The following is a 10,452-nucleotide window of genomic DNA, read 5'->3' on the forward strand; positions in this document are numbered from 1 at the left end:
TCCACCTCCACCTCCACCTCCCTTTTCCTTCCCTCTTTTCCCTTCCCATCCCTTTTCCTTCGCTATTGTTATCCAAACATAGTGCAAATCATAGTGCAAATGTTTATACACAAATTCTTATACGAAGTATGTGATATTGGCGTGGCCACACATTGATAAAAAAAATTAATTAAGAAACATGAGTAAAGACAGGGAACAAGTGGGTTACTTAGATGGATAAGGTTACTCGGATCAATGGGAAAAATGAATTACATTTTTCAAAAATGAGGTTACGCTTACTAACAAGTGGAGTAATCTTTAATACGTCGTGGAAAAAAAAAAGGAGTTGTCACTCATATGAACGAATAGAGTTATTATTACTTTAATTAATTTATATTTTGGTGCTAGATAAATTTTTTATGATCATTTAATTCAGTGGAAGAAATTCAATTTTCCAAGTTTATTTAGGTAATTCATATTACAAATTAAATCCGTCTCGATTTATACAATTTTAATATCAGATGTTTTTAATTTTTACATATTGATAATTAAAGATATTAACGATTAAAAACATGTATCGACAAGCGTGAAAAGAAAAATGTTACAATTATAAAAATAAATAAATAAAAACAGAGGAAGTATATGAACATTATTCAATGTGGTGTCTTTGTGGTGTTCTATCTTTTTATGCAAAAAAATTTATAGGTTTTTATTTTAAAATTAAATAAAATCTATGCTATTAACAGTCATTTGTAGCTAGACTAACCAGTAACCACGCCTGTGATGCTCATAGCAAGTGGCTACCTTAAGGTCAAGTAGCTCAAGAAGTGTGACATTTGAAGGATAGCAGTGCAGCCTAGATTGGGCTCCTAGGAGACTGAAATTTATGTACAATTCGCAATATTTTGTGCTCCTAACTTAATTGTCAAAGCTACGTTACATTTTGAAAATAATTATTTGTATATATATAAGGTTCACTCAGATGATAGGGAACTTACTTTTGATATTAATTTGCTATTTTATGACGAACTAGTATTTGGGCTCGGACAATGCCCCAGGTCATCGCACATAGCTAACTATTAATATACATACATTTAATCTATGAATCAATTATCAAATCTTGTAATTGAATTTGGTATTTATATTATCTTTCACTAAACATTAATATATTGTGGTGATCATAAAAGATCACTAAGTATGACATAGCTTTGTGGTAAGACATTGAGTGTGTTAAATAAGAGGTCATGTGTTCAAATCTTGTATGCGTATTTTCTTTTAATAAGTTGATGACATGCATGAAATGAGAATCGAAATGAGGAGAGTGACATGTGTCACATATAATCGAGAATTGAAATGAGGAAAGTGACACGTGTCACGTATACTGATTTAGAAACGCCTTTTAATATATAGTATAGATAGATGAGAGGGCGGCAAACGATTTGGAATAAGCTTTGGAAAGTAATATGTGCAAATTCGGAGCTAGACGTTTCAGACTTTTAGTTCATTTTATAGGATTTTGCAAGTACTTAACGCTTGAAAATTCATGAGCAAGAAATGTCAACTTTCATCCTTGTCATCACAAGATTCACAACTTCCAAACCCTACCTTAGTATTAATTAGCATAATAGCATTCCTCTTTCTTTAAAATAATAATGATAATAATTATTCTATCGTTATTTTACTTTGTAAGTTAAATATATCCCGTGCATTAACATGAATACATTCTAATAGTATAGGAATTATAATAGAAAAGTATATTATTGAATTAATAGAATTAGGGTGTTGAAACAAATATTCCATATTACAATCAACTTGAAAATTTAAGGAAAAAAAATGAAGGGAATCTACTATTATATATTTTCATGGCTAGTTATCTACCCCTGTGACCCTATGCACTAAGCTAGCTTAGTGATAATTAACTGATACAAATCAAATTATATACCTTTTATATACATCTGAAGCCAAAAAAAGGTTATAATCCTGTATAATCAGCTATATTAAAGAGCAAATCTGTCTAGCTGAATCACCATTACAGTTGTATCATCGTTAGATCCCCTACTTGTTGACAAGTCCACAAGCTTTCTACAAGCATTCTTTAACTCTGGCTTATTACTCCCTCCTGTAAAAAAGGGCAGAACCACATCTACTGCTTCCTGATTGCTAACCTTGTTCCATAGGCCGTCTGAGGCCAAGATTAGGAACTCGAATTCTGGTTTAATGGTTAGGATTTTTGTTTCAGGTTCTGCTGTTACCCATTGCTTGAGATGTTGGTCTCCTATTGCTCTTGACACTGCAAGAGAACCTTGTATTCTCCATGTTCCGTTACAAAAATCGACGTATCCACCCTGTGTAAAACAACAATACAACTTATAAGTCCGTGTCATATGAGTTATACATGTACAAATGCGTGTTTTGAATATAAAAAATGATTAGGTTGTGTAAGCCATCATGTAACTTCTTGTTACATTTTTTTTTATTAACAAAAATGTACTTCGTATAATCGAATATAGTTCGTCATACCTTGGATTCGATCCTAGTTTTCTCATCTTCCCTCGAAGGGCTATGATCAGTAGTCAGTGCCTCCGCAAGGCCACCCCTGCTACTAACAGCGCGACAATCACCAACATTAGAGACCATAAGGTTACCCTCTTGGATCAATGCAGTTACACAACAAGCACCACCACTAGATTTTTTGTTAAGAAACTCCTGGTTAGCAGCTAGATAACCATCTCTTATTTTCTCTTCAATCAGTTTATCAGATTCGGCCCCGGTAACTTGTCCTACATGGTCTAATATGTTGTCACCTAGCCTTGCTGCTGCAAACTCGGCTGCTTTTGGACCGCCATGTCCATCAAATACTCCAAAGAATGCCTGCAATTGATCAAAATTATCAATCATAAGCAAAAGAATTTGTTAGCCACCGTAATTTTTATTGTTTAAAACATGTACATAATAATTCCATAAATAAAATGTACGAGTATACTACTAAATACTTATGTATGTCACTCATTTGATTTTAATGTTTTTCTTATTGCAACATTTAGCAACCAAGAATAATTTACTCTAACACTATCAACTAACCATTAGGTAAACTTATGAAATATTATAAACCCACCATGTCCATAATTAATTTTTATCAAGTAAAAACTATGTCTCACATCTCCTAAAATATGCGGAGTTGTTAACATACTATGTATACTATATTGGTATCATCACATCAGCAAAGGTACTAAAATCTTAAATGCAACAATTACCTGCTTAAGGCAACCATGTACATCATTAACACGAGCCGAATAACGGTCCTCCAAATGAGCCCTTGATATCCCTCTCTTACTATAAACTCCATACCCCTCCTCTTCAACTTCAATCTTCTCAACACGATCTCTAGGTGTACTCACAACATTTTCCATCAATGTAACAATCGGAACGTTAATCCTCGCCGGTCTTTTCCTCTTCATCAACGGCAATTCATTATGATGATGATGATTTCTTACTTGCCCTTCCAATTGTTGAAACCTTACCATCAAATTAGGTGATATAGGGTTAGCGTGATGGTTGTAAATATTACTCGTATTACCACTATGAGTAACAGTTGGTACTACAACAGCACAGTTCATTTTTCCTTATTATATCTTTTGTATAGAATTTTGATCTGAATGATCTCCTTAATATTAGCTCTAGTCTAGCTATTTATGTGAATAAAAACTTTGGGTTAAGATTTATGAATAGCTCATACGAAGTTTCTATATATAGTGTTGATTTTTTGATGAAGAAGTCTATTAGGGGAATAGGGATGTTGGGGTTATGATGAGTCAACCGTTCAACGGTCAAAAATTGCTTTATATTTGGTGTGGTGCATAAGTTGAGGAGACTTGGTCTATTTCTTAATCCAACTTTCTCCGACTTTGTCCTTAATTTTAGCGGCTGATAGTGATTAGATCTGGAACTTTTGATTGGTTCGTCAAAAGGTTGCGTCAAGAAACTAAGATAAACCATTTGTTTTTTCTCGGTTTCTTACTTTCTTTCGTTCAAGATTACAATTACTATTTCCGTTAATTATTATGTGTAACTTTGTATTTTTGTATATTAGTGTTACACATTCACACGACAATAATTATCCAAATGAAATATTGTTAAACATGTACGAGTAACAGTTATGAGAATAAATAAGAGAGGTAAAAAAATCAACACCACCTATCACTTTTATTATGTAAGATTCGAACGCAAATATTAAGAATCTAATGGTAACGTCCTTCTTAAGTGAATCATTTTTTATTTTGTTACTCCCTCCGTTTCAAAATGTTAGTCCTACATGGAATCAATCACATAAAATAAGAAAAGAAATATATTTGGAATCTAACATTAAAGTAAAACATAATTCACAATTAGTTTACCTTATTTAACTTTTTAAATTTTTTATTAGGAAAACACAAGTCATAATTGTATAATTTAAGGTAAAGATTTTCATATTTAGAGTCATGTCATCAATTTACAACTTATTAATTCCAAAAAAAATCAAGTTATAAATGAAATATATTCAATATGGATATATCTTTTTAAAACGCCCAAAATAGTATATGAGTCTAACATTATAAAACGGAGGGAGTATAAAAAAAGATTAATGAAATAATCGACTAGTTAATTTTAAGTCCTATAATTACATTTGACGGCGTACATCTAGAAAACAAGAACCTTAAACATCAACTACTGCTTGCTATTTCAAATACACCGTCCGTATAATTGTCTAGTCTTTTTAGTCAACTTAATTCTTACGTATGAGATGTCATAGCCATGCTGCTGTTTTACTATGGAAATCACTGATATGCAGGAAGGTCGACCTTGATGTGCTGAACTGTTATACTCATGCTGCTATTTTGAACTCTATCTTGTTTTATGCTCTAGTTTATGTTCTTATCCTTTGTACTAAGTTTAACTTTGATGATCTGGTGTGGTTTGATCTACCCACCATTTATCACCTTTTGTATCTGATGATTTCGATCATCAGATTTATCATCATCTAATATATTAATATTTCCCCTTTGTGTTAAAAAAAAAATTTCTTACGTATGAGATGTCATCAGTTGTTAAATTAATAATTGTGAGTAGAATTATTGTCTTCCTGTTTGTCACGGAAATTTAATAATGGTTGCCGGTTCTTACTTGCAATGAATGTTTCTTTCAAAATAAGTTAACCCATTCTTATTTTTACGTAGTCACTGCACATATTTGGTTGAAAGAGTGGATTTCTTAAACAAGTTGTTTTAATTATCTTTTTAAGTACTCCCGTAGAAATTTGGAAATGGGAAAATTTTTCTTATTCTTTAATTAAATTAAATAAAAAGTAACTATGAATATAAGAATATTATTTTGAAATGGAAAATTTTTTTCGTAAAAAATCACAAGCTTTGTATAGCGTTAATTAAATGGATCGGGGGCCTCACTCACTTGAGTTTTTTTTTTTTTTTTTTTTTTTTTTTTTTTTTTTTTTTTTTTGTGTGTATATGAAAAAGAGTAACTCCATAATTATATCAAATGGACACAATTTTCTATATTATTTTAACTTAAGAGACACATTTCAATAATTACTCCTACTTTTATACTCTTTCCGTCCCTTTACTAGATACCTATTTTTAACATTTATTACTCACATAATAAAGAAAAGTAGACATCTAATTAAGAGACGGAAGGAATACTCATTTAATATGGGACAATACTTATACATGTGAGTTAGTTAATGAACTCAACATATAGTGTACAAAAGTACTACTCCGTAATAGCATACTACGCGCATAAGCCACTAATGTTAGTCATCACCTGAAGCTACCACGCAAATGACACGAGTCGCGTAATATTGTTCTCTATCAATACGTACAATGCTTGTCATCGCGCACCGTACCAGCTGTCATTCTCTCACGCCAGCCTAACTTGATTCACATTTATTCGACCGCTCACACGTTAATATAAACACAGCAATCACCACTTAATTAAACGTCATCAACAACTCAACCTAATATCTACACACGTTTATTACTACACAACCAATATAGCCACTTTTGTTAGTTATTGAGTGGAGATGTCAACGGAACAAGAGAGGAAGGCGTTGGAGGATAGGCTACTAGGGGGTGGAGATACTGTAATAGCTGGTGGTGACACTAGGGATCGTCAAGATAGCCTTGCTGAAGGCGGCCGTAGTCGGGGAGGCCAAGGCAATACTCGTAAGGAGCATATAGATACCGGTGATAACAAGTCTGCCGAGAGGGATAAGAAGAATGAAGGATTCCCCATTGATGAGATCACGTTCCGCAGATTGCCTTAAAATGTAGATATGTATAATGTATTGCGGAGTACTTCGTATCACTGTGCTATTAAATAATAGATATTGATGGTACTATGAAGTCTAGTAATATTGTGTAATTAGTTAGTTAAGCCTGAGAAGAAAGGTTGTGTTACTTGTGTGAAGTAAACAATCCTTTTTACTTACCAAGACTTCCTTCATTTCCTAAATATTGCATTATGGGGATGTGTGTCATGAAACATGAATTTTAAGAAAAGAGAGATAGATAGAGGAATAAATCTATTTAACTGGCCTAATCATCAATTAAGTGGCCTAATCATCAATAGCCCGTTTTGTCAATTGTAAACACTACGAGTACTAAAAAAACTAGAAAAAAATAAAAATAAAAATTGTCCTCCAATGGCTCCAAATAAATTAACTGCTTACTTGAAGCCACCACTTAGAATTTTTCAAAAAAAAAAAAAAAAAAACAGAATTGAAAAATTAAATAATTAAAATTAAGATATCACAATAAATATACAAAATGTTACTCATAATTGTTACTTGTAAGTATAAAAAAACAACCTTGCGGGCTTAAATATACTCTGTTGTCTTCATAAATGAGAAGTGCTTGTATGGAGTAGGAGAAGGGTGCAGGATGCTAATAAGTTGAGCAGCTGTCAAAATTCGACGATTCAAGTGGAGATATTAACGAGCACGAGTTGAGCAACCACTTGATTAGCTTGTGAGCAACTGCAATAACATACTTTATTAATATAGAATTTACAAATAAAATTATTAGCATGAATAAATTCGACACTTAATAAGAGTTAATTTATAAAAAAAATAAAAAATTTTGAATAATAAAAAAAATAATTAAAAGAAACTATATAAAGTAAAAAAAAACAATAAAAGCCTATAATTTTAGAAGGACTAAATTTTTAACGAGCATTGTGAATTACTCGACTTGAAACTTTAACGAGCACGAGTCGAACAGATTTTATTGAATTGAAACTTTAACAAGTACGAGTTGAGTAAATGAAAAAGTTTTTGAGTCGAGTCGAGCACCCTTTAACTTGTATTCAAATCGCTCGATTAGCACCCTAAGTAGGACTACAGGATTATACATTAAACTCAACTCGCCTTTTTTTTTTTTTATTTCCTTTACAAGAATAAGAAGATTAAAAAGTGTCAGTCTTCCAAACTACTCCGTAGAATTTATTTTTAAGATGGAGAATGAGATACAGAGCTTAAAATTCCAAACCCCAACTACTCTTCCGGACGAGCACGATATTATCTTCGGGGAAATCCTACCAAGACTTCCAGTAAAATCTCTAATTCGCTTCAAATCTGTTTCCAAATTATGGCTTTCTACAATTTCTACCCCACAATTTGCAAAATCCCATCAGAAATTACACACCTCTCGATCTTTATCCCCCCAATTTCTTATTTTTTCAGACAGCAGCGATTGCGATTCTCACCCTCTATTCACCTCGGTTTCATTCGGTCAACACGGCCGTGTCGAAGAAACCCTGAAATTCAATTACGCCTACAATGGTGATGGACATATGTGTGTGGTGGGTTGTTGCAACGGTTTGGTATGTTTTCGTGACAAAAATTATAATTTTTATATTTGCAACCCTGCTACACAACAATGTAGTGATATTACTACTACTTTTCCTTATAATTCCTCTGATGACAATATCATATCTGTTGCCTTCTGTTACGTTTCTTCGATTGATGATTACAAGATTGTTTGCCTGACAAATAAACAAAAAAGATATATTATATTCCAGTTCAATCAATTGGTTAACACTAAAGTTTATATATTTTCTTTGAGGACTTGTAAATGGGAGATATCATTGTCTAGATTAAACATAGATGGCGTTGGAAATGATCGAGACGATATGCCTGCTTTGATGAATGATGTTCTATACTGGTGTTCGAGCTCGGCTGACTATAGTACTAATAGGCATTTTGTTATTGTTGGAGTGAATTTAATCAATTCAGAAATTACTACGATTCCCGTCACGATTGAGAATATGGCTAATTTGTTTTGGCCTCATCAAAGGTTGGATTTATTTGTTATAAAAGGGCGGTTGTTCTTGTGTTATGGTCGTAAATCGCTTTATGATTTTTCGCTTTGTGATTGTCAAGTTTGGAGTTTGAACAAAGATGGCTTGTCGTGGACGAAAATGTATCATCTCAATTGCAATGAAATGCGACTGTTGGGTATTTCTGAGACCGGAAAATGGTTGGCATTAAACGGTAAACTGCTTGCGTTACTCGATCCGAGTAAAAGTTTTCATAGACAGTACCAAGGAGGTACTCATTTTGCCGATTTTGGTGATGATGATGTATTTAACGCATGGGATTACAAGATGAGTTTGGTTTCAACCTTTCCTGAATAAGTATTGACTAAACGAGTCTAATCTTTTGTGTGTACTTTAGCAATCCTATTCCTACTCTGAACTAATCGTAGATTTACCGGTTTTTGGAGTTTCAAATGTAGCATTGTTACTAGTCTTATTGTATTTTAATATCCGTTTGAAAAAAAAAGTTTATGTATAATTAAGAAGTTTAGCTTGCCAACATTGTTCAGATTATTTTGCTTTATTGTGTTTGCATAGTTGCATTAATTGTTGATATAATATTACTTGTATGCACTTTCATTTCAAATAAACTCCATTCCATTCTATTTTTTATGCAAAAAGCTAGTGAGTAGTCTAGGCGTTGCTTCGGATTGCTACTTTTGTAATCGTGTAATTGGGACTTTTTTTAACGATTTTGAAATCTGAAATCGATATTATTGAATGTGTGTGCGTTTTTTTAAATAATTAAATCATATAGTTTGAGGTACATTTCTTTTTCATATGTATAATATGCTTGACAATGAGCTAAGATGTTTAAATAGCCAATTTTGTTATAAGTGGTTGGGTGTTCGAGTCCCGTTAACCTTATAAAGGGAGTAAAGATTATTAAAATTTGGGGCATTGCTCATGCCTAAAAACTAGTATTTATTCCAACTCCAAGGCATAACATGTTAGATGTTTATTGCCATTTGTCACTCGTCCCTCAACATGGCTAGGAGCTACATGAGCAATGAAGACGACATAACAAGTTAGGATTTTTTATTAAGTCCTCACCTTAAAATTAAACAATTGTATCCAATGATTACCTAAAAAGTTAAAATCTTTACAGAGTATTATAAAATGACGTGGTGCTAACATGAGTAAATTCATGTTTTTCTTTTATGTAAATAAACCAAGTATCTCAATGGGGTATTTGTGTCATTTTGAGTATGTAAGTAGGGCAAATATTGTTATTGATCCTATTATAGGCTTCTCCTCCTCCGATCCATCCCGTTCTTCTTCTTCCTCCATCCTCTCACCATCATCAATGACAAAGTGAAACCTTCAATGGATATAATCGAAATACGTGAACATATTAAATGGAAGATGAAGACAAACCTTACCTAAATTTATCCATTTTCTTAGGGTTTTTTCATTTAATTAGGCGGTGAAGCCGTCGAAAAGGTGAAGAGGAGTGAAAAAGATAGAGGTAATAATGACGAGTCTAATCTCCAATTATGACCCACAAAATCATTGTAATTTCAAATGTCACATGTATTGTGTATGAATTTACCTAATTTTTACCCTTTAATATCCAATATGCCAGTGCTAATATTCGAATAACTTTTACTAATCTAGACCCTGTTTGGTTTAGCTTTTTTAGTTAATTATGGCTTGTTTGGTTCAACTTATTTTTACTTATTTCAAAAAAAATAATTTCAAATCAGATCATCGTTTTATGTGCGGATTTTATCGCTATATATCTTTAATTCTGTAATTAAAAAATAATGAAAATTATATTTTAATACACATTATTAAGAATCTAACAAAACACTTGATATATTTTGTCTTCAAAGATTATCATACACATACGGTTAAAGTTTGGTCAAATCACAGAATCAGATCAGATCATACCAAACCAGACCAGATCAGGTTGGATCGGAGTACACCAGATCAAATAAGCAAAAATAAGGTGAATTTAATAAGCCCTTACACTTATACGTAGCATGTCGATTAAAAAAATTCAGGTACTCCGTATATATATATATATATATATATATATATATATAAGTTTTTCCATATAAATTAAACAACAAAATAGTGCAAATATAAACAAATTCAATTCAG

General features: G+C 32.3%; 2 protein-coding genes across 2 annotated transcripts; one reads left to right on the forward strand and one right to left on the reverse strand.

Moving 5' to 3' along the window:
• Positions 1–1,736: 1,736 nt before the first annotated feature.
• LOC145592661 (putative protein phosphatase 2C 2) lies at positions 1,737–3,649 on the reverse strand. Its single transcript, XM_081649169.1, has 3 exons — positions 3,234–3,649; positions 2,500–2,850; positions 1,737–2,324 (listed from the first exon to the last, which is right to left on the reverse strand). Exons 1-3 carry the CDS (start codon positions 3,594–3,596, stop codon positions 1,977–1,979), a joined length of 1,062 nt encoding a protein of 353 aa, XP_081505295.1. The 5' UTR covers positions 3,597–3,649; the 3' UTR covers positions 1,737–1,976.
• A 3,833-nt stretch (positions 3,650–7,482) lies between these two features.
• On the forward strand, positions 7,483–8,664 carry LOC145590689 (F-box/kelch-repeat protein At3g23880-like). Its single transcript, XM_081647097.1, has one exon. It carries the CDS (start codon positions 7,483–7,485, stop codon positions 8,662–8,664), a length of 1,182 nt encoding a protein of 393 aa, XP_081503223.1.
• The last annotated feature ends 1,788 nt before the right edge of the window (positions 8,665–10,452 follow it).

Source organism: Chenopodium album, chromosome 18 (assembly GCF_948465745.1).
Source record: "Chenopodium album chromosome 18, dcCheAlbu1.1, whole genome shotgun sequence".
Taxonomy (NCBI): Eukaryota; Viridiplantae; Streptophyta; class Magnoliopsida; order Caryophyllales; family Amaranthaceae; genus Chenopodium; species Chenopodium album.